This window comes from Aphidius gifuensis, linkage group LG1 (genome assembly GCF_014905175.1).
Source record: "Aphidius gifuensis isolate YNYX2018 linkage group LG1, ASM1490517v1, whole genome shotgun sequence".
NCBI lineage: Eukaryota > Metazoa > Arthropoda > Insecta > Hymenoptera > Braconidae > Aphidius > Aphidius gifuensis.
The window spans coordinates 8,432,470-8,457,280 of record NC_057788.1 but is presented as its reverse complement, the minus strand read 5'-3'; the positions used below and the strand labels follow the sequence as shown (position 1 = coordinate 8,457,280).

The 24,811-nt window shown below is 24.0% G+C and overlaps 3 protein-coding genes across 4 annotated transcripts; all 3 read right to left on the bottom strand.

Moving 5' to 3' along the window:
- Positions 1-1,428: 1,428 nt before the first annotated feature.
- LOC122847935 lies at positions 1,429-5,218 on the bottom strand. Its single transcript, XM_044145793.1, has 7 exons — positions 5,207-5,218; positions 3,049-3,313; positions 2,758-2,981; positions 2,419-2,666; positions 2,027-2,307; positions 1,944-1,962; positions 1,429-1,747 (listed from the first exon to the last, which is right to left on the bottom strand). Exons 1-7 carry the CDS (start codon positions 5,216-5,218, stop codon positions 1,429-1,431), a joined length of 1,368 nt encoding a protein of 455 aa, XP_044001728.1.
- Positions 5,219-8,202: 2,984 nt separating this feature from the next.
- LOC122847607 lies at positions 8,203-14,873 on the bottom strand. Of its 2 annotated transcripts, none has more exons than XM_044145405.1 (11): positions 14,344-14,873; positions 14,083-14,262; positions 13,567-14,022; positions 12,305-13,484; positions 12,119-12,234; positions 11,779-12,052; positions 11,562-11,712; positions 11,376-11,497; positions 11,011-11,285; positions 8,988-10,937; positions 8,203-8,917 (listed from the first exon to the last, which is right to left on the bottom strand). In XM_044145405.1, exons 1-11 carry the CDS (start codon positions 14,560-14,562, stop codon positions 8,666-8,668), a joined length of 5,175 nt encoding a protein of 1,724 aa, XP_044001340.1. In that variant the 5' UTR covers positions 14,563-14,873; the 3' UTR covers positions 8,203-8,665. The 2 variants fall into 2 exon arrangements, with proteins under 2 accessions (XP_044001340.1, XP_044001338.1); XM_044145403.1 differs by having other exon boundaries at positions 11,376-11,500; positions 14,344-14,872.
- A 1,197-nt stretch (positions 14,874-16,070) lies between these two features.
- Positions 16,071-24,266, bottom strand: LOC122847934 (inverted formin-2-like). The gene is made up of 5 exons (XM_044145792.1): positions 24,076-24,266; positions 17,484-17,595; positions 17,299-17,414; positions 16,327-16,486; positions 16,071-16,099 (listed from the first exon to the last, which is right to left on the bottom strand). The coding sequence occupies exons 2-5, from the start codon at positions 17,548-17,550 to the stop codon at positions 16,071-16,073; spliced, it is 372 nt and encodes a 123-aa protein (XP_044001727.1). The 5' UTR covers positions 17,551-17,595; positions 24,076-24,266.
- Positions 24,267-24,811: the final 545 nt, after the last annotated feature.

Sequence of the window (24,811 nt, the reverse complement as noted above, 5' to 3'; positions counted from 1 at the left end):
GTTATTTTTGAACAATTCTGTGTAATCATAAATATTTCTTAATCTTCTATCTTTAACATCCTTCAGTTCATAATTAGATCTAGTATCATTTATCCACATGTATGAAAATGCCATTGCTGCAAATCCTTGTACTTCTGTGTAAAGTATTTGTTTATATAATGAAAATAATTGATGATGTGGTGTCAAATTATTATCACATTTTATTTGTGCTGATAAATTATAAAAATTGTTTAAAAAAGTATTTTTATTTTTTCTACCAAAGTGAAAAAATTTTTTTTTCAATTCAAATAATTCTGCTTGAGGATAATCAGTATCAAGAGATATCATTTGACGAACTTTTTTTTTAAGATCCCATGGTTTATTTATCTTTGAATATTTTGCCCATATTCGAGTTTCATTGTATAAAAAATCAATTCTATCAATGATGCTATATATTTTATTATATTGTTGTAAATATTCTTCTGCTTTTATATAATTTTCTATATTTATTTCCATATTGCCAATCTGCAAATTGAGTCTATCAAGTTTGCTTTCTATTGAATCAGATAGTTCAAAGATACTTTTATTTATCGCTGTAAATGGATCAACTGGTGCTAATTTCAGTTCTAAACCCAGATAAATTGTTGTTACACTACTAATAAAGCCAATTGTTTCAAGTGCAAGTTCAACATATGTTGCATGTTGAATCCCAGAGATTGCCAGTAATATTAACACAACAAATAAATATTTATCATGCATTTTTAAATATTATATTCACTAAAAAATAATCTTTTTTTTATCTAAATTTTAATACAAGAAGCACTCAATTGATAAAAAAAGTATTCAAGATTGTACAATTATATTTTCAGAGGCTATATTGAGAGACTTTTTTTTTTTAGATAATAAACACATGCCTTGTAAAGACTTTGGGTATCCACGAAATACTTCGAGAAGATGTGTCTTTTGAAAAATAATTACGTGGCTCAATCATCATTTGTTTCGTAGTAAAAAAATAAAAAACAACATGATCCATATCTAGTGTCAACTACTTAATTGTTTTCAAATGTTATGTCAACATGTTTAAAAACATGTTAGAAAAGTTTCAACTGAAAAGATTACATATACGTAAATAAGAAAATTACGAAATGATCATAAATTTATATTCATTTATCTTTTATTTGATGATTTTTTTTATCTCTCTTCTATTATTTTACAATATTTTAACCAGTTTTCATTGAATCATATTTTTTAATTTTTAAATTACAATTTAAATTGTGAAATTTATTTCCGTTTGTTTATTTATACTTCAAGAATACCTCAAAACCAAGGAATGCCTTACTTCGACTCCAAACGAAATCATAACAATATAAAATACAATAAGAATAATAAATTTTTTAAATGCAAGTTTGTATTTTTATATTTATTTTTGAGTTTTAAAAACTGGTGTCGTTAATCGTCTTCAATCTTAAGAACCCCAAGACCAAATGGTGGATTCATAAATGTAGTTAAATTTATTGGATGAATTTTCAGAGAAACATATCCACCAGATGTACCATCAAATTGTCCCTTGTGAAATAGCTCAATCCCGGTAATTGGTACACTCGTTTCAGGTGCAACTTCTAAAAGATCAAAAAATGGAATTGTTGTTTGTGATGCATCTTTAATCAAGTCCGATGATCTGATAGAAATAAATTGATTTTCTTCAGAATCATGTGGATGTGTTTTAAATTTAAGTGGATCATCAGGATTATTTAAAATCAATTCAGGTCTGAAATGTGTAAATTAATAATTATATTTGATTAAATCATTTAAATGTTTTGTTGGTAATAATTAATAATTGTAATTTAAATTTTTATTACAAATTTCTGCATGGTTGTTTATTATATTTCATTTCAGAAGTAAAATTTCCATGTTCATAATCAAAGTCAACATATTTTGCTTCAAGTTGAATATTGAAATGAAACTCATGTTTAAATTTAATACCTAAAATAAAGATTATATTTTCCATTATTAATTTTCTTCACAATTTAATAATTTATATACATACCAGTTATTAAATGTTTTCCGTCAAAAGTCACTTTTTGTAAGCATATGTTTCTTGCAAAAAGACTTTGTATTGGCACAAAATGTGCGTTTTCTTCAAATGAAAATTCCGTGCCATTTGGATAAGTTGCCCAATTTGGAAAATTATTACTATATTTAAATGTCGGAAGTGGTACCCATCGCTCGGTTGTTTTATCAATTTCTCCAAATGGCAAAAGTTTAGCTTCTCTCAGTTGAATATGAATCATACGATCTTTTGCAACAAGTCTTGCACCAGTTGCAACCCTATCCAAACAAACAAATAATCATCCAACAAATTATATTTTAAATGAAATAAAACAAATAATGTACAAAATATTCTTGAAGGTACTCAACATTTCATCACTTGTCTCGGACCATAACAAACTGAAAGCTCTAATCGTTTCGTTATCAGTGTAAATATTTTCATCAATGCAATCACAATAAACTGGATATAATGTCGAAATTTTTGGATTCATTGGATAACCCCCTCGTATAATATTTGTCAGTGATTGAGACGATGGACAAAAATGATTTCCATCACCAAAAGTCATTTGGTTTTCCGTCTCGCGTTCTATAATTTTCATCCAGTAATAATTTTTTGTACTTGTTTTATCTTCTTTATTCTATAAATGAAATTTCGAAAAATAATATTTCCACAATCTCCATCTTTTTTACTTTTAAATGATCATTTTATCAGAGTGAATTTTAACCTACCCGCTTACAATAATCAATGGACAATGCAGTTCGACAATTCATAAGTAAACCAGGACAAACGTCTTGAAAATTGTGATTATCATCGTGGCAATATTTATGTAAATTTTCCAAGCTAAATCTGTCTGGCAATAATATTCTAATTAATGTATTATAAATCATAAAACTTTCTTGATCGAGTACAGTAGTGTAAAGTATATTGTTGAGTGAAGCATGAGCTTTATTACCTTGAAAAAAAAAAAACAACAGTATATATTTTATTTTCATTATTAATTTTATTATGCGTCGACCTACCTATAATATTTTCATTTTCTTTATATTTTGCATCACATCGTCGGATAACATTTCTAGACATTTTCATGTTATTTTTGAACAATTCTGTGTAATCAATAATATTTCTCAATCTTCTATGTTTAACATCCTTCAGTTCATAATCAGATCTAGTATCATTTTTCCACATGTATGAAAATGCCATTGCTGCAAATCCTTGTACTTCTGTGTAAAGTATTTGTTTATATAATGAAAATAATTGATGATGTGGTGTCAAATTATCATCACACTTTATTTGTAATGACAAATTATAAAAATTTTGTAAAAAAGTATTTTTATTTTTTCTACCAAAGAGAAAAAAAATTTTTCTCAATTCAAACAATTCTGCTTGAGGGTAATCAGTATCAAGAGATATCATTTGATTAACTTTTCTTACAAGATCCCATGGTTTTCTATCTTTTGCGTATCTCGCCCATATTCGAGTTTCGTTGTATAAAAAATCAATTCTATCAATGATGCTATATATTTTATTATATTGTTGTAAATATTCTTCTGCTTTTATATAATTATCTAAATTTATTTCCATATTGCCAATTTGCAAATTGAGTCTATCAAGTTTGCTTTCTATTGAATCAGATAATTCAAAGATACTTTTATTTATCGGTGTAAATGGATCAACTGGTGCTAATTCCAGTTCTAAACCCAGATAAATTGTTGTTACACTACTAATAAAGCCAATTGTTTCAAGTGCAAGTTCAACATATGTTGCATGTTGAATCCCAGAGATTGCCAGTAATATTAACACAACAAATAAATATTTATCATGCATTTTTAAATATTATATTCACTAAAAAATAATCTTTTTTTTATTCAAATTTTAATACATGAAGAACCCAATTGATAAAAAAATTATTTAATATTGTAAAATTATATTTTCAGGGGCTATATATATATCCGAGTTGAGAAGCTTTTGTTTTGTTTGATAATAGATATCCTTGAACAGTTTAAAGACTTTTTTTTAGGTTCATCAATCAAAATAATTACGTGTACCAATCACCATTCGTTTCGCAGTAAAAAATACAACGAGTTTTATCTAGTGTCAACAAATATACGTGATTTTTTAAAAATAATATTTAAACACGTACGAAACTTTGATAGTAAAGTTTAATATGCAAATGGAAAAATTACAAAATAGACATAAACTAATATTAACTTATCGTTGATACCGGTGTCTTTTTTTGTTTTTATCTCCCTTAATTAAACAATGAGCATTTTATTACAAAAGAATATTGAATTTTTAAGCCGGTAAAAATTTTTTTGAATGCTTTGTTATCTAACTTAGTTGTTTAAGATATTAGAACCTTGATAACTCATCAATAACAATTAACAAATACAGAAAATCCTAGTGAAAACACTTCTAAGCTTTTTCTCCAGTCTCTCTGCCATTTTTTCATACTTTTTCTCCGGCTTTGCTCTAACTATAGGTCATCTCTGTAAAAAATCGGAGAAAGACGGAGAAATATTTCCACCGGGATATATTTATTAAAAATAATAATGAAAATTCATTTGAAATAATAAAGTTTTAATTTCAGAGAAAAAATTAAACATAATAATGCATATACACAAGCCTTAATAAACAGATATATTTTTATTTTTGATATCAGAAATAAAAATACCAATATAAATATACTTCAAATTATATAGTATTGAACAAGATTGTATACACTATTGATACTGCAATTCAACTAATTTTGAATAGTGTAAGTTTAAGGCTTTTGAAATTTTGTATTTCTTGACGTAGTCGGGCGAAATAGTCTTCTCACAACCCATATGTTGTATGGATTGTAAGAGGTTTTTTTCGCCCAATCACGTCGACAATTATATCTCAATATACGCGGTTTTAAGTACACGTACAAATTGTCGTCAACAAGTTGATAAGCGCGGCTCTTATCTTTAACGGATGTCAGATAAATTTTAAAGATCAAGTACCTTATCGAAAAAATTTAAATTATCAGGGAATTATAAAGATAAAGAGTTAAATATTCAAAAACATGAAATACCTCTTTGCTCATTCTATGTTCCTGTTATCAAATTAATTTTTTTTTGAGAATCTTTAGAAAAAAAATTTAATTATTAGGGAATTATGAAGATAAGAAGTTAAAAATTCAAAAACATAAAATACCTCTTTGCTCATTCTATGTTCCTATAGTATTAACTCATATTTTTTACAAAGAAATTTCGAAAAAAAAATTTTGATTATCAGGGAATTAAAAAGATAAAGAGTTAAATATTCAAAATCATGAAATACCTCCTCGCTCATTTTATATTCCTGTTATTAAATTGATTTTTTTCAAAGAAATTGCAGAAAAAAAAATTAAATTATTAGAGAAACATAAAGATAAGGAGGTAATTTTTAAAAACATAAAATATCTTTTTGGTCATTCTATGTTCCTGTTATGGCGCTGAAATTGGCGTCTAAGCTAGCGTCCAGAAATTTAAAGTGCAGGGAACATAGGGGTTTTCTTGGGCCCAGCCCTTAACTTTTATAATAAATTATTAATAAAAATAGAGCTATCCTCGTCATTTTTTTTTGAATCATTTTTCTAGGATCTAAGGTAGTTTAGGAAAAAAAATGGGAATTTTTGAAATGATCAAAAGGGGGTAGGGGGTGGATTTTAACTATTTTTAATTTTTTTAACTATGATAGAGTTGAGGTTGGGTCATTATTTTTTTTTTATTAAATTGTCTAGGATCTAAGCTAGTTTAGGAAAAAAAATGGGAATTTTTGAAATGGTTGAAGGGGGGTAGGGGGTGGATTCTAATTATTTTTATTTTTTTTAACTATGATAGAGTTGAGGTTGGGTCGTAATTTTTTTTTTATTAAATTGTTTAGGATCTAAGCTAGTCTAGGAAAAAAAATGGGAATTTTTGAAATAGTCAAAAGGGGGTAGGGGGTTGATTTTAATTCTTTTTAATTTTTTTAACTATGATAGAGTTGAGCTTGGGTCGTAATTTTTTTTTTATTAAATTGTCTAGGATCTAAGCTAGTTTAGGAAAAAAAATGAGAATTTTTGAAATGGTCGAAGGGGGGTAGGGGGTGAATTTTAATTGTTTCTATTTTTTTTAATATCAGAAACTGACGCCCTCTGCGGCAAAAGACAGAGACAAAAGAAATTCAAATTCGTAATTATCGCAATCAAAAACAATTAAAATCCACTCTCTACCCTCTTTTGACCATTTCAAAATTTCATTTTAACAGCAGATTCTATAAAATTAATAAAAAAAATAACGACAACCTCAACTCTATAGTTAAAAATTAAAAACAATTAAAATTCACCCTACCACGACCATTTCAAAATTCCATTTTACCCTAGACAGCAGATCTAGTTTTAATTTAATAAAAGAAAAATAACGACTCAACCTCAACTCTATCATAGTTAAAAAAATTATTCAGCTAAAAACCCCTGAATTTGTTCTCTTTAAATACGATGTAACTTATTCCAGAGAGTTTTTTTTTCATATTTGTGACTTCTTTGGGGTATTTTAATAAAATTAATAATTTCTAATTAATTTTATTAAATTTTATATCATTTTTAATTATTTATTTAAGTTGAGGCCTTGGAACCCGAATCATCCCTGGATCAGGAGATTCGAGACACTAGCTTAGACGCCAATTTCAGCGCCATGTTCCTGTTAATAAATTTATTTTTTTTAAAGAAATTTTAGAAAAAAAATTTAAATTATCAGGGAATTATAAAGATAAGGAGTTAAATATTCGAAAACATTAAATACCTCTTCGCTCATTTTATATTCCTGTTAATAAATTAATTTTTTTCAAAGAAATTTAAAGAAAAAAAAATATAAATTATCAGGGAATTATAAAAATAAAGAGTTAAATTTTCAAAAACATGAAATACCTCTTTGGCCATTCTATGTTCCTGTTAATAAATTTATTTTTAAAATTTTAGAAAAAATTTAAATTATCAGGGATTATAAAGATAAGGAGTTAAATATTCGAAAACATTAAATACCTCTTCGCTCATTTTATATTCCTGTTAATAAATTAATTTTTTTCAAAGAAATTTAAAGAAAAAAAAATATAAATTATCAGGGAATTATAAAAATAAAGAGTTAAATTTTCAAAAACATGAAATACCTCTTTGGCCATTCTATGTTCCTGTTAATAAATTTATTTTTTTAAAGAAATTTTAGAAAAAAAATTTAAATTATCAGGGAATTATAAAGATAAGGAGTTAAATATTCGAAAACATTAAATACCTCTTCGCTCATTTTATATTCCTGTTATTAAATTGATTTTTTCCAAAGAAATTTCGAAAAAAAAAATCAATCTACTAGGGAATCATAAAGATAAGAAGTTAAATATTTGAAAACATGAAATACCTCTTTGCTCATTCTATGTTCCTGTTATTAAACTGATTTTCTTCAAAGAAATTTCAAAAGAAAAAATTAAATTATTAGGGAATTATAAAGATAAGGAGTTAAATATTCAAAAACATAAAATACCTCTTTGCTCATTCTATGTTCCTGTTATTAAATTAATTATTTTTTGAAAACGCCATTTTTTAAATTTATTAGCAAACAAAAAATCGAAAATTATTTTTATTAAATAATGAATCTACAGTTTTATTATAATTTTTTTCATATTTATTAATGAATTGCTGCGTACAAAGAGACTTCCACAAACGTGCTAAGCTCAGTTATACTACCCGTTATCAATAAAAAATAAAATCAAGAAACAATATTACATTTTGATTACATCTCTTTATTTTTTAAATTAAATAAAACATTTTTCGTTTGTTAAGTTTCTTATTATAATATTTATCTTTTATAAATTTATACAAATTTTTTGCTTATTAATCATTTTATTTCTATTTTTTATCTATTTCGATTCATATTTTTTATACTCGCATTATTTTAAAAATAACAATAAAAATAATACCGTTAGTTTTGAGCTGACAAAATTTGACGGTTGCTCTGATGTATATATAAAAAAATATTATAATATAATGTTTAGAGTTTAATATAATTGATTAAAATTTTTTCTTTTTTAAACTCCAAATGGCACTTTAATAAATTTATAAAAAAATTAAAGAAAGAAATATGAGAAAATATATTTTAAAAATGTATTAATAAAAATTTATATATTTTTTTTCTCTCTCTCTCTTGTTCTCATTAGACTTAGTTAATATTAAAAAAAAAAAAAAAAAAAAAATCTGGAAATACATCATTGGGTTTAATCGAACTTTGGTAACTGTTATAATTATTTTCGAAATTTTTCATGTGTGGCAATAATCCAAATATTAAAATTATTTTTAATAATTTTTTTGTTCTATAATATCAATTTTCTGTAATTAACAATCAACTGTTAATATTTAAAATATAATTTTAATAGTTAATTTAAAAAAAAACGTTATTTATATATTCTTACTTAAAATTAGTTTCTATATAAAAAATTGTTTTATATTTTTTTTGTTTTTCGTTTATGAAAGTGTAAAATTATTTTGCATATACTCTGACTATTGTTTAATTTATTTTTGATTAATCTAGAGTATTGCATCAGTCCAATAAAAAAAAATAATAAAACCTGTTAATAGATTCAAATTTAAAAAGAAAAAAATATTTATTTAGCATAAGTTTTGATAGTTTTCGAAATATTAGGAGTTGAACCTTTATTGACACTTGCTGTTGTTGGTCTCATGAAGCTATGATTACGTGGTTGAATGAGTTTTGTTTTGCTCAATGTTGGTGTAAGTGTTCTTGAACTTGATGTACGATTTTGTAATAATTTATGATTACCAATGTTACTTGTACTGTTACTTCTTGTTGATACAATTGGACGTATTCTCGTTGGTGTTTTAACTTCACTTGTTGGCTAACAAAAAACAAAAAATCCATTAATCAATAAATCGAAATAATAATCAAAAATATATTTTAATACTTACAATTTGTATTTTTTTATTATTTTTAATAACTTGACCAATACTACTACTACCACTGCTGCTACTTCTACTTGCTGGTATTCTACTGTTAACTGTTGTTTTTGATGTTGATAATTTTTTATTAATATCATTGTATTTATTTGAATGATAAATACTACTACTACTAGTACTAGGAGGAGGTAGTGATATTGATGAACCTTTTCTAAGACTATTTGTCATGGCACGAAGTGCTGTTGTATAATTACCAATATTTTTAGATGGTAATTTTTTAACAGTATTAACTGATGTTGAACTATTTAAAGAACTACGTGAACTTCTCAAACTACTTTTTGAACCAGATCTTTCAACTTCATTTTTTTTTAATATAATTTTTTTATCATTATTATTATATATATTATTATTACCAATTATTTTTTTTTTTGGTAAATAACTTGTTTTATTATCAATTAAATTTATATTTGTTTTACATTTATTATCAGTTATTTTTAATTGTTTTATATCAATTTTATCATTTAATTTTTTATTTAATTTTTTTTCTATACTTTTTTTAATATCATTATTATTATTATTTATTTTTTTATTTGTATAATTCATATCAGCTGGTGAACATCTTGTTGAATCATGTGTATCTGTTTCATAATTACCAGATGATGTTTCTTGACTTAATGTTTCAGAAACAAGACTTTGTGTTTCTTCAAAACCTTCATCATTTAATTCACTTTCTTTATTTGTTTTACCAACAATTGTTGTTGTTGTTGTATTATTATTATTATTATTATTTGTTATACAAATATCTGGTATAAAACGATTTTTAAATAATGAATTTGTTGATGTTATTTTAATTTTATCATTACCATTATTATCAACATCATCATTATTATTTAATGTTACATTATTATCAATATGTTTATTATCTTTATCAATTATTTTTTTATCATTATCATGACATATTTCTGGTGTTGTTATACGTAATATTATATTTGAATTTTGATTAATATTATTTGGTGGATTATTTGTTATTCTTAATGCTTCACGTACTTGACTTGGATCAATCATACTTCTGTGTCTTTCACGACATGATACAGCTCTTTCTGGCCATATTTGTGATGTTTCACGTGGATGTGATTCTTGCATAACTGGACTTAATACAGTATTTGTAACAGCAATAACTGGTGCTGGTTGTGTTATTGGTAATCTTGAATTTCTTTGACGTAATCTTTCATTAATAATATCATCATTTATTGTTATTGATTTATTTAATATATTTGTTAATGTATTATCATTTTCATTTGATGTATTATTACGACGTTTTAATTTATCTTGCCATATACGTAACATTGCATCTGAATCTTTATTATTATCATCAATTAATGATAAAGTTCTTGGACGTTGTGGTTTTTCGTTTGTTGTATTACTATCAATAATATTATCTAAATATTCAGTTGAATTATCAGATTTTAATGAATCTTTATCAAGTGGATTATCTTGATTTTTTTTATAACGACGAGTTTTTCTTGCTGCTGAATAACGATCGAAATTACCACTTCCAAGATCATTATTTGTATCAATTGGTTTTGTTGTTGTTGTGCTTGTTGTTGTTGTTGATGGTGTGATTGTTGTACTTGTTACTATTTTATTATCTCTTGGTTGTATTACACTTGTACATCTTTCTCTTTTACATAATTCTTTTTCAATTGATTTAATTTCTCTTGGTGGACTAAATACTCTTCTTGTCACTGGTGGTGTTTCAATATTATCACAATCAATTTCAATTTTATCACTAACTTTATCCTCTTCTTCTTCTGTTGTTGTTGTTATTCGTTTTCCACTTTTTGATAATCTTCTAACAGGTGTACTATTTGGTTGTCGTAAATAAATTGTTAACTCATCTAAACCATCTAATCCACCTGAATCATTTGTTTTATTTTTCTTTCTTTCTTCTTCACGTATTGCCTGTTGAAAAATTTAATGTTAAAATATACATGTTGTTTATGTTTTTTGACCTGAAAATTAAATTTTTTTTTACCTGAAGTGTACTTTGACCAAGGACATTGTCATTAACTAATCTTGTACGTAATCTTCTTGTATATCTTGGATCATTATCTTCGTTATTTGATGGAACAGTTAAACTTGTTTTACGCCATGATGATTTATTTGTTTGTGATTGATGTGGCTGTGCTTCTTCAATGGCTTCCATTGTTCTCATTACATCAGTTTTTTCAACTGATGGACGCCAATCATATACATCAGAATAACCAGGTCGTAATAAATTATCATCAGTACTTATTTTACCTTCATTTTCTTAAATACATAAATAAAAAAATAATAATAAATTAATTTACAATAATAAAAAAAAGCTTTTTATAATATATTAATTTATTTTTTTTTTACCTGAATCTTCAAATGATTTTCTATTAGCTTGTAATTGACGTGCTTTTCTTTGTAATTCTTCACCTGCACGTTCTTCTTTTTCATTTTCAGTTAACCATGCTTCAATTTTTTGTCTCCAAGCTCTTCTAAAATTAATATTTATTAGTTAAAATATTTATCTATAAATATATTAATATATTTATTTACCCAGTTGGTTTTGTTTCTTCTTCTTGTAAAAATGGTTTTGTTTCAGCAAGTGGTGATGGTGAATTTGGTCTTTCACGATCACCAGAAAAATCAGCATTTAAAAGATCACCCCGGCGTGGTTGTCCACGTGCTCTTCTTGCCCATGAACGATCTATAAAAGAAAAAATAAATAAATAATTTAATTTAATAAATAAATAATAATAAAAACTATATTTACCTAAACTTCCCCATGATTTTCTTTCTCTAGTATTATCTTGACCAGTTGTTCTCAAAAAATCCATAAGATTACCGTCATCTTCTTCACATGGTATTCTACTTCTTCGACGTCTCAATGTACCATTTGGTGTTATATCTGGTGAATAAGTGTCTTCTTTATTTAATTGATTATCTGGACCACCTGAACATGAACCAAGACGACGTCTTATACTTGGTGATCCAGTTATTGATATATCTTCATCTGATGTAACACCACCATTTTGTAATCTTTTAATCTATATTTAAAAAAAAAATTAATTATCAATTGTTTTAACTTGATTATTAATTTGTAAAATAATTACTTTAACATCACTGCGATTGTATGGATTTTTCGAAAAACCAGATTGTATATCCATTATTCCATAATCCATAAGGTAATCAGATTCAGAACCAGGAGGAGGATCAGCTTGATTGCTCACTGTTAAAAAAATTTATTTTTTATATTTTATGTTGTATAATAATTAATAAAAAATAAATGAAATACTTACACATTCGTTTACGAGCAATAAGTTGTTCCTCACGTTGTTTTCTTCTAGCATTAATTTGTTCTTCTTGAATTTTTCTTCTTTCATTTTCAGCAATAGCTTGATTAAATTTTTGACAAAATTGATGAAATATTTTAAAACATTCTTCAATTTTAAATGTATTTGAATCTTCACAAAAAAATTCAGCTAAAGTTTTTCTAACACCTTCTAATTCTTCCATATCTCTTTTTAATTGTCCCATTTCTTGTTCAGCCATTTGTAAAAATTGTGCCATTTGTTCTTGTATATCAATTTCAGTTGTTAATAATTGTATTTGATTATTAATTTTTTTAATTTTATTATCCAATGTATTAAATTCATTTGTTAATTGTTCAATTGTTGTTTTAGTTGCTGCTTCAAGTGCACTTAAATTTCTAGCAAAATTTAATAAATCTTTACGTTTTTTTTCAGCTTGTAATGCAACAAAATGTATTAAATTCATACCAGGTTTATTTGCTCTTATTTCAGTTAATTTTTGTAATGATGATAATTTAACACCAGCTGCATTACCAGCATAACCACCTGAATTTAAAAAATTACCAGCAACTAATACCATATAAAGTACTTCTTGTAATGGTTTATTTGTCATTAAATCTTCGCCAGCGAGGATCATTGAATTAATACTTGGTTCTAAATAACTCATATTTGCTGAAAATTCTTCTTTCAATAACATACATTCAATACGTAGTTTATAATTTGGTACTTGTATTAATTGTAAAAAAAATTTTTCAGCATTACCTAATTTTGTTTTATCACCATCAAAAGTTTTTAACATTTCAAGTTCATCAACTTCTGGTAATATTTTTAATAAACCACGTAATTTTTCAGCACCAATATCATCATGTCCACCATCACGTATTAATTGTATTATATTTTCATTTGAACTTCTAAATTGTTTTAAAAATATATTTACATTTAAACTTCTTTTACCATCAAGTAATGCTATTTCAGTTGGTTCACGTTTTTTACGTTCAGCATCATTACTACCAATTCCATTAATTCCATTTGTACATGTTATTTGTGGTATTATTAATGGTACTTGTTGACAAAATAAACCTTCCATTTCTGACCAATCTAAATCAGCCATTGGTGAATTTTGATGATCATCAGCAACAAGTGACCATATATTTTTTTTTCCAATTACCTAAAAAAATATTAAAAAACATTAATTACAAAATATTTTTGTGTGTTTAAAAATAAAAGAAACATTATATTTATTAACTTACTTTATGATTTGGTATTTTATTCCAATTAATTGTCTTCATTTTAGTTTTTGGTGTTGGTATTTCTTGTTGTGGTAATAATTTTGCATGATTAGCATGATTTGGTTCTGGTGTTGGTATTCTATTAATTGTTGGTACTTGAAGTGGTGGTGGTAATGGTGGTTCCATTTTAGCATTAATATTTGATGTTGTTACGTTTGCAAATAATGGTGGTGGTGGTGGAGGTGGTGGTAGTACAAATGTTGGTAATATTGTTGTTGTTGTTGGCGGTGGTGGTGGTGGTGGAGGTGGTGTTGGTGTTGATGTTAAATTATTAATTGTATTTAATAATAAATTATTTTCTGAAAATGGTAATGGTGGTGGTGGTAATGGTGCTGTTGAATTACTAACTGGTATTGATGCTTTTCTTGATGTACCACAAGTTTGATCGTTGCCTCGACAATGACAGCATAAATTTGTCTAAATTAAAATATATTATTATAATATTATATTATTTTTTGATATTTAATATTTATTTACCTGGAGACTTGGTGATCTTAAAAGCTTTGTAACGTCATCACGACTTTCAAGTAATGTTGCTCTGTGAACTAATGTCTCAGCAGTGTCCCATGCAAGATCACTTGCTGCTTCTTTTGGATCTAGACGTAATAAATGTTGAAGAATACTTAAAAATGGTATTTCTTGTGGTGTATCAGCAATCTACAAAATTTAAATATATTATTTATAACTTGACATATAAATTTTTTATGCAAATTTATTTAATATTTTAATTTAATTTACCTGGCCAAGAATTGCATAAAAAATATCAATATGAGATGAAAGATCAATACCAGGTGGACCTTGATTAACAAGTTCTTCATCAGAATCTTTTTGATCATCAAATACATCCAATTGAACTCGTAAATCTGGATATTTATTCTTCTGCTTTCTGTAATTTTTATTTATATTTTTTAATTTTACATTTTTTATATGATGACCATTTAAAATCCATTTTTTCATTATATTTTTTGTCCTCAAGTTAAACTATATTTTCATTTATAATTTTATTTAATAGTATTGAAGACTTTGGTGGTGGTTTTTTTATTTTTTTTTTACGAGACTCAAAGGTTTACCGAGTTGGAGAACACTAACTGTCATGAAGAAATTGAATAGTCAATGTATTATGTACTTCCGGACTTGCTCTCCCACCTGTACATTTTTAATTTTTTTTTAAAACATTTTTATTTTTTATTTATGGATTTGTACCGTTATTCGAACTAAGCACCTTGTCACGATGATTATTTAATTTATTATTATTCAATTGAGATTATTAAAATGGCATTAGTATCAATTGATTAATCGAAATTTGAATAATTAATAAATTAGCTATATAAAAAAATAATTAAAACAATATTTAATACACAGAAAATTAATAAAAAAAATTTATAAAATTATAAATCATTAATAAACACAATAAAATTAATAGAAATAATAATAGTAATAATTTTTTTTTTCTTAGAAAAATTTTCTTAGAAAAATTTCTATTAAAATGTTTTTTTTTTTCTCGAGTTATTTAAAGTATTTACCTCAATGAATAAATTGTTGAATGAATATATAAATGAATGAAAATATATTAAATTAATAAAAAATATATTAAATTAATTTTAATTGAATAATTAAATATAATATTTGATATTTTAATACGCGTGTTATGGCTGAATGGTTGAAATCAACTAAAGTACATTTCAAGTGTCTAACATAAAAACCACCAAACACAAATACACACACAGTTTAATGATAAATACTTGGATAAATCGAGAAGCATCTCTTGTAATATATTCAGTTAGATAAAGATAGTTATATTTTTATATAAAGAAAAGATGCAAATTAGTTGCAATGTTAAGTTAATTCTGTCTCACTTTTTTATCATCATCATCATGTGTGTGTATACTCAAACTAAAATCATCCAAACTAACAAACCAACTATAAACTAGACACGTTTACTAAGAATGTGATATAAAAAAAAAAAATATAAAATAATAAAAAAAATTTAAAAAAACATATAGAAACTCTGTGTTTCTCGCGAGTCTCAAGTTGTTGTATATTCAGTTCTATTTTTTGAACATTGTGGCGCCGATGAGTGGTCCAATATCCCCATACACATCTCAACATTTTACTATGAATTTTAATTAGTCCTCTTAATATCATATTTATTTTATTTATATATATAAACACACAGTAACAAATATAATCATATTTTATATTTATATCTATCATAATCAAACATGTGTATAATAATAAATTCAACAACTTTAACCAACTAAAAAGATATATTAAATTATTAACATAATAAATAGTATTCGTAATTATTGATTTCTATATATATTCATTATTATATTTATTTATATATGCTTTATATTATATACTTATATTTTATTTTTTTATTTATATATATTATTAATTTTTAATACTAACTTAATTTTATATAGATATATGTTATTTTGTCTTTATTTTATATATTTATTCGATTATTTGAGAATTGGCAGCAACTTTAAACCTGTAAAATTATAAAAATTAATTAACATAAAAATATTTAATTCATTAATTAAATTTTGAAGAAAAAAAACTTATTAATATTCTTGTTAATTTAATTTATATATGCGTTAAATGTATATAGCTTTTTTTTTTGCGTCTGATAGATTTTTTGTGATTTTTTTTCGCCTTTTTTTTTTTGTCGGATGAGTATTTAAAAAAGTTAATTAATTTGTATATAATTATTATTACCAATAAATTCATTTCGTAATTTAACACGATCTTTTAACATTGGTGTTGAAATAACAAGACAATTAATAAATGCCAATAATGCTGATTGATAATCTTCTTCAGTTGCTTTTTGCAATTCATCGACAATTGCTCGTAATCTATAGCGTTCTCCTTTTCGTTCCTAGAATATAAATAAATATAAATTAAATATCAAAAAATAAATAATTAAATTTTTTAAATAATTCAACAAACATATAACATATGTGTACAGAATATTAAATAGAAAATAAAATAAACACTAAAAAAATATAATAAAAAAAAAAAAAGAAAAGAAATGTTAAAATGATGGAAAAAAATAATAAAATAAATGAATATAAATTAAGTATTCATAAAAATTTGTATAATTTATCAACAATAGAATAAAAAAAATGTGTTTTTTTTTTTTCTTTTATATTTATATATATTTTTTATTGTCATTTGAAAAATTTAATGATAACGGAAAAAACAGTTTGAGTAAACAAATAATTTATTTGACTCGATTAAAACTCAATGAATTATTCAAAAGGACGAATTGAGATGTACTTGAAGAACAAGCCTCACATGTATTTTTATTTGTCGATGCAAACAAACGGTCATTCACCGCAGCTTTTATATCTCCATTCACTTTTTATCCCTATTTTTTTTATATTTTTTAAACACATGAATTTCAATTTTTTTTTTTTTTTTTTTTTTATCAATAATATATTTTTTTATTTATTTTTCCCACTGTATATTATCATTTTAAATATTATTTTTTATTTATTTTTATTCTATTTGTATAGTGCAATATATTTTTGGATTTATTTAAAATACATTAGTTTGAAAAGTAACTTTTAATAATCATAAATTTATCAATAAAAATATCAACACAGTGGTGTAATTTATATATTGAAAAAAAAAAGATAATTTTTTTAAATCCTGTTTATTTATTTATTTTTTATTTGTAAATATTACCTGATATATATGAAGTGTATCGATAGCACGTTGACGACCATCCTGACTGTAAACACACAGGGCTGATAATAATTCAACAACTTGTTTCTTCACCGATGTACATGCAGTGTCAAGGGCTAATAATAAAATCATAAATTACATATTAATAATAATATATTAATTAATTTAAAAATTATAATTATTACCTGAAGCAAGTTTATTGCAGTAGTCCGGGTTGTCAACAATATAGTCAAGACCGACCTTGGAATCCATATTGACTGCATTTGTAATAAAAACTCTTGGAATTTTTTTTTCAATCTAAAAAACGAAAAAAAAAATATTAATAATAATTAATATTAATTAAACAATAATCAATAAAATAATTTCTTTTTTTTTTTTATTTATAATATTTAGTTTAATGTATGTTTTTTTTTATTAATTACTTTTGATTTTTTAAATTATTTATTCTTTCGAGATTAACAACCAAGGCTAAACATTTGTAGCAACTCAATTATCATTGCATATATATATTTTTTTTTTCTTGAAATCTATAATATTACAAGGACAAGTCCAAGACCATCATTGGTAATTTCTTAATTTTTTTTTTCATCATTATAACAAGTGTTTAATGTATCATTAATTATTTCAATTTAAAATTTTTTAAATTGTTTTTTATTATTAATTTATATTGTTTATATATTATATAACATATTGTTAAATGAATAAATAAACAATAAGTTAGTAATAAAGAATTTATTATTAATAAAAAAAAAATATGTTCAGCGAACTCAGTCACGGACACCCAGCGATGAGTCGCGCAATATGTGCATGTTAAGAATACACACCGTAAAAAGTGTGACTCGAGGATTTGCGTTCGAGGTGAACGAGAGAGCCTTTCATGGTTTTGTACACAGTATAACACCAAGTTCCTTAAATTATCCAGACTTATTAACGTTATTTTTAAATAAATAATAAATACAGATAAATATATAAATTCATTGATTTATTTGAGGGTCATAAACAAATATAATTATTTTTCAAATCGAAATAAAAAATATAAAATTAAATTGAAAATAATTACTTTTTAAAATTTCAATTTAATAAAATAATAATATATAAAAATAAACAAATATTTGTATAAAATATATATTAAATAATTTCGAAATAAAAAAATTATTTCGATCGAAATTTAAAAATCGAAATATTACGAAATTAAATAAATTTATAAACTTTGAAAATTTATTGATACTATATTTGAAGGAAAAATAAAAAAAAAAATTTATTTATATAAAATTCAAAGTTACAAGTTGTTTATATATTATATAACATATTGTTAAATGAATAAATAACAATAAGTTAGTAATAAGAATTTATTATTAATAAAAAATATGTTCAGCGAACTCAGTCACGGACACCCAGCGATGAGTCGCGCAATATGTGCATAAAGCTAATACACAACTTCCAATTTTTTGTCCACATTTAGTTGACAAATAGATTCATCAAGAACGACAAAAAAAATAATTTATTTTTCATTCCTTTTTTGATATTTTTAATATGAGCAATTTCAATTTGATAAGGTGTGGTTGAATCATTGCTTGAATAAATTTTTCTTTTTATAAATTATGGTTTTATTAATCAGAGAATTGTTGATTTTATTTTTTTTTAAATTAATTGAAATAAAAAAAAAAGGATAGTAAATATTTAGTGGTTGTTTTTGAGGTCCAAGGGCCTCGATGCCTTAATAAATAAATTTCTATTTTTAAACATGACTCCAAACATTTGCAAAACTCTGACGCAATTCTCTTCTTTCTATTTTTTTATTTTAAATATTTTTTCTGGCGTTATATGGAAATATCTTTCTTTACATTTTGTTTTTATCTTATCGCAATGACTAATATCGAAAAGGCGTTTGAGAAAGAATTATTTTTTTCAAGGGTTTTCAACATCATTTTTATTACATTTAAATGTTTTTTCTCTGAATTGTTTTAATTATCAATTTATTAAATATCACTTAAATATCCTTGAAATTTAAATAATTAAATTATTATTTTTTTCATAACATTCTTTATAAATTTACTCACAAAGATTACTATATTTTTTTTGCATTTATTTTTTCAATTTTTACGTATGACCTTATTCTATATTTCTACACTTTATTAATACCATAAATTAAATCAAAATAATAATAATAAAAAATAAAAATTACAATAATAAATAAATATTTAAATAAACATTATATAAAAAAAAAAATATATTTTTCGAAATATTGATAAATAAAAAAAAAATCGAAATTTCGAAAAAATTAAAAAATAATTTATCTATAAATTTCAACCCACTCTCAATCCATTGACCTTACAAAATAAAAAAAAAAAAAACTAAAATAGAATAAAATAGATAAAACCAAATAAATTTTAATAAAAAAAAAAAATTATTTCATTTAAAATTAAGATGATTTCAAGGTTAAAAAAAGTATACATTACGCCCACTAGCCATAAACTATCCAATGTAATCTCCTAGAAATATATAAATAAGTTTATCCAACTAATCCATGGATACTTTACCATGCCGAAATATTGTTTATATTATATATTAAATATCAACATAATTAAATAAATATATATCTATCCTTTTCACATGGAAAAAAATAAAAAAAAAAAGATATTTAAATTTAAGAAATTGCAGTTAACACATGAGGGATATATAAATAAATAAAATAACTTGTACTAATCGTAGGTAGTAATATCAGGTTTACATGTAAGTATTAATATATATATATAAATATAAAATCAAACGGCACTCATGCTGGACGATGGATACCATATCAGGCATCTAGTTGACCTCGCCTGTCGTCATCTGTCTTTGTCTTTAATGCATTCCCTTATTTCATCGCCTCGCCTATGTGTATTAAAATATATATACCACACAAATATATAATAAATACATACAAAATTATCATCATCATCATCATCATATTTTTTTTCTTTCCCCCCCAAAATTTCACCCCATAGATCAATGATCTATAGAAATTAATTTTAAATCAATATCTTCGATCACTAATAAGCATCTCCCAAATTTCATAATAACAATGTTTTTTTTTTTTTCAATATTAATTTAATGATGTGTGATTTATACTTTACTTTTTTTTTTTTATAATTTATATACTTTTTTTTTTTTATCATCACGGTTGTTGCGTGATAGTTTATATGAAAGAGAAGACAAGTGTATAATTTTTAAAAGGGGAAAAAAACCGGTTAAAGATGAGCATGTGAGAGAATCACGTAACAGGTAATATACACTCAGGTGTGTTTACTTGATTAGTTGTTGCATTTTTTTTATGTGTTAAAAAAATTATAATGTATCTATACAATATATCAATATATGAATTTTAAATATAAATTTTGGTAATTTTATTTTGTAATATTTCGAGATAAATTTGTTAATGTTTTTATTTATAATTTATAATAGGTGTTAAAGACAAATTGACCTTGATCAATTAGTATGTTTTATAAATAAAAACCACAATGAGTACGGCTGTCGAACCCAAATGTATTTAACATTGGAATTCACATGGTATAATAATGAGTCAGTTTGTTGGTCGGTCAAGACTGTTTAAACCACCATAAGACCTTGAGATAGATCAGTAACATTGCCGACACTTAAAACCACAGTCTCATAATAATACCAAAGGGACAAATTTTTTTTTATAAAAAAAAAAATTAAATATATATAAATAACTAGATATTTTTAAAAAAAAGAAATTTCTAGCAAGTAGTTTTATAAAATATATTTGCAATCTTGCAAAAAAAAATATAAATATAAATTTAAATAGAAAAATAAATATATATTATTTCTATTATAAATATAATTTATGTAAAAAAAAAAAAAAATCAACATTCATGCTTTGAACATTTTAAAAGAGCTAAAATTTGTCATATTTAAGTCAAAGATTTTACAATTGACACAAAGATTTCACAACATTTAAAAAAATATATACAATAATATGAATGAATATATATATCATATTAATAGACATAATAAACACGCAAAAGCTATTAAATTTTTATAATAATAATGAAAAAAAAAATCATGATGATAATCCAATGAACAATCGACCCACGTGTTCATCTGCAACAATGAGGACAACAACAAGAAGCGCGTTACAAGTACTTTCGAAGATTCTTTTTTTTTATAAATAAATATATATATACAACTGTTGTATTAACTATAGTCTCACTGTTTTTATTACATTAAAAGATTCCAACATATATACACACACGATTAAAAGTGAAAGTGAAAACACCCGGCTGAAAAAAAAAAAAAAAAATCATTGGCTTGTACAGTTACAGGACTTCGTCAACCTCACGTTTTTTATGCCAACAAGTTAACTTGCAAATAAAATAATAAAAAAATTAAATAATATATCAATAAATAAATAATAATATTAAATACATTATATGTCATATTATTATTATTTATTATTAAATAAATAAAAACAAATAATCGTTAACGGCATCGTGAATATACGCTGAAGATATTGTTCATTTTTGTTTGTCAAATAATACTTATATAAATATTGCGGAAAAAAAAAAAAATTATATTTATATGAAAAAATAAAAATAGAAAATAATAGTAGGAGAATGTTTAGTCGATAATGACGTGATTACGATGATGGGAAATGATATTCCCAAGAAGATGAAAAATTATATGGAGAATATTGTCGGCAAGGTCTTTGTTTTTTTTTTTGTTTGTATATATTTTTTTTTTGCACAACCTCTGTGAATAAAATAATGTAAAAATAAATAATAATAATAAAAAAAATATATATTTTTTTTATTTTAAATAAATATAGAAGCGTTAAGTAGTGGAAAAAACGTAGTGCGGGTTACCTTGTCGCAACGTGGTCATGGCCCCATCAGGCCCCCCTTGATGATCGCGGTAAGGATACCCACCCTATAAACCCCCCTTCACTTTTTTTTTTAAATATAATTTTATATATATTTAATACAAGTACATATAAACTCCCCCTCACTATTAATTTTAATACTTTTTTATTATTTTTTTTGATTTTTAATTTTATATATTTATCTACTTGTTTTTGTTAATGAGTCTTCTTTTAAATGAATCAGACCCCACCCATAAATTATCACTATCCAATATATTTAAATATTTAAAAAATTTATTTTTGCTATAAATTAATTATGTATATTGATTTTTTTTAATTTAAATATATTTTTTTTTTTGCAATTTAATATTGAAAAACAGAAAAAAAATTGTTTTTTTATTTAAAATTCTTACTCAATTGGTTAAATTAATTTTTAATAATAATTATTTTTAAATATGTATTTTAAAATCATCAAGTATATATATTGTGAAATTATTTTCAATTAATCAGATGTTTTGAAGAACAAAAAAAAAAAAAAACAATATTTTTATTGAATAAAAAAAAAAACCTGATACACCAATAATTTAATTTCACACTTGAGTTTAAAAAAATAAATAATAATAATTAAATGAAAGAAAAAAAAATTTAAGTATTCTTTTGGCAATAGTGACATCAAGAGCCACCAAAATGGTGGGCAAAATACTTGTTCACAAGGACGTTTGAGACGAAACCAAATGAGGTACTTTCCAAGTGACACGAGGCGACATTTCACGGACGTTATTCTCTTTTTATGTTTCACGGTTGACTCGTTCGTCTATTCAATATTCATCTAAGTATTGCGGGTGTAATAAGTATTATAAATATATGATGAAATACATTGGTCGTTCATCTTAATAAAAGCCATCAATTATTTAAAACGAAAAAGAGCAGAAGAAAAACAAAAAAAAAACAAAGAAAAATATACATGCTACTTGAATTTTTTTTATGATATTTATTTAGGTTTTTTTATTTATTTATTTAGTTATTTATTTATTATGCGTAAAAGAAATTTTAAATTGTCACTAAACTATTTGCAAGGAGAAAGGGCTGGTGTGTGCGAATGAATGGAATTTTCATATCGGCTGCAACGATCGGTTTCGAAAGGTATACATAGTAGTAATAATGCCTATGAGTGTGGAGAAAATTGAGGAAAAAAATATCAACTAATAATAGTCAAATAAAATTCTTTAGCTACATAGGATTCATATCTAAATAATTTACAATAGATATAGAAATTTATACGTATTATTTCTTTTCGAAATTTCCATGAGATAAATTTTTTTTTCTACACTGTTTATATACATAAATTCAACTAATCGAAAATAAAATTATATATATGTGTAATCATTTTTGTGATATTTGAAATGTTAAAAAAAAAATTCAATAAAATTTAAATTTATTATTAATTTAATACATAACTTATTTTATTGATAGTAAAAATTAATTTTAATAGACATTTAAAGTTAATTTTATTTTATTTTTTTCGATAAATTTTTTTTTTCTTTTATATTGAAGATAAATTAAAAAGTATTTAGAAATTTACTTTTCATCATTTTATAATATCAAATAAAATGTTAGGTCATTGAAAAAAAAAAAAATATGTTATTTTAATATTCATTCAAAGAATTTTTTATTATGAAAAATAAAAAAGTTAAAAAAAACAAATGTCAACATATTTTTTTTTTGTTAATGTCAAGTCATTTATTTTGATTGTTAATAATTGCAATAATAATTTAGAAAAATGAAAGTATTCTTTTGTTTACAAATACAATTATATTAATTTTAGAAAAAAAAAAAATTATTTTTCATATAAAATTATAATTTTAAAAAGAAAAATGAATTTAATTTTTTGTTTTTTTTGTAAAATTAAATCTTACCAATGATTTATGATATTTTTTTCCTCATTAATTTCAGCCACAAAAATTAAATATAAATATATTTCACTCAACATGTCGCACTGCACTAAAATTTTCACGTCAAGCACGGTATTCGCGGAAACTGCGTTTCAGGAGCGCGAATACAACGTTAGAGAACGCGAAGACCAGCGGAGACCCAGAGTTGAAATACCCAAAGGTAAAAACCGCGATATTGAAAAATGCGCTTGCGCATTACAAATAATCCTCCCACTTTTTTTTAAATCTCTCTCTCCCTCTTTATAATAATTTTTTTTTATTTATATTATTTATTATTTTTCTATTTTACCTTTTATTTGTATGACCCCCACGTTCACATGTTGGGCCTTCTTTGTCGCATTGCCGATAATGCCCGATTCAATTCTCCTTCCTATACGTTCACTGTGTGACTTGACGATTTGTGGGCCATGGGACTTATGGACCTCTTTATACAGCACTTCCGATAAATCCAACAATGTCTTATCTGATGTTTCTTTTTTCTATTTACAGCACATATATATATTTAACAAAAAAAAAAAATTAAAAAAGAGAAAACAAATAAAATCAATTGGATTTCAATTAACAAAACGATTAATAAATTATAAACCTTTTTTTTTTTTCATTTTTAAATAATCAAAAACAACTTATTAATAGCCTCTTTTTATGGGCCTTAAATTTTTCTTTACTATAAATCCAATAGAAATCGAAATCCATTGACAAT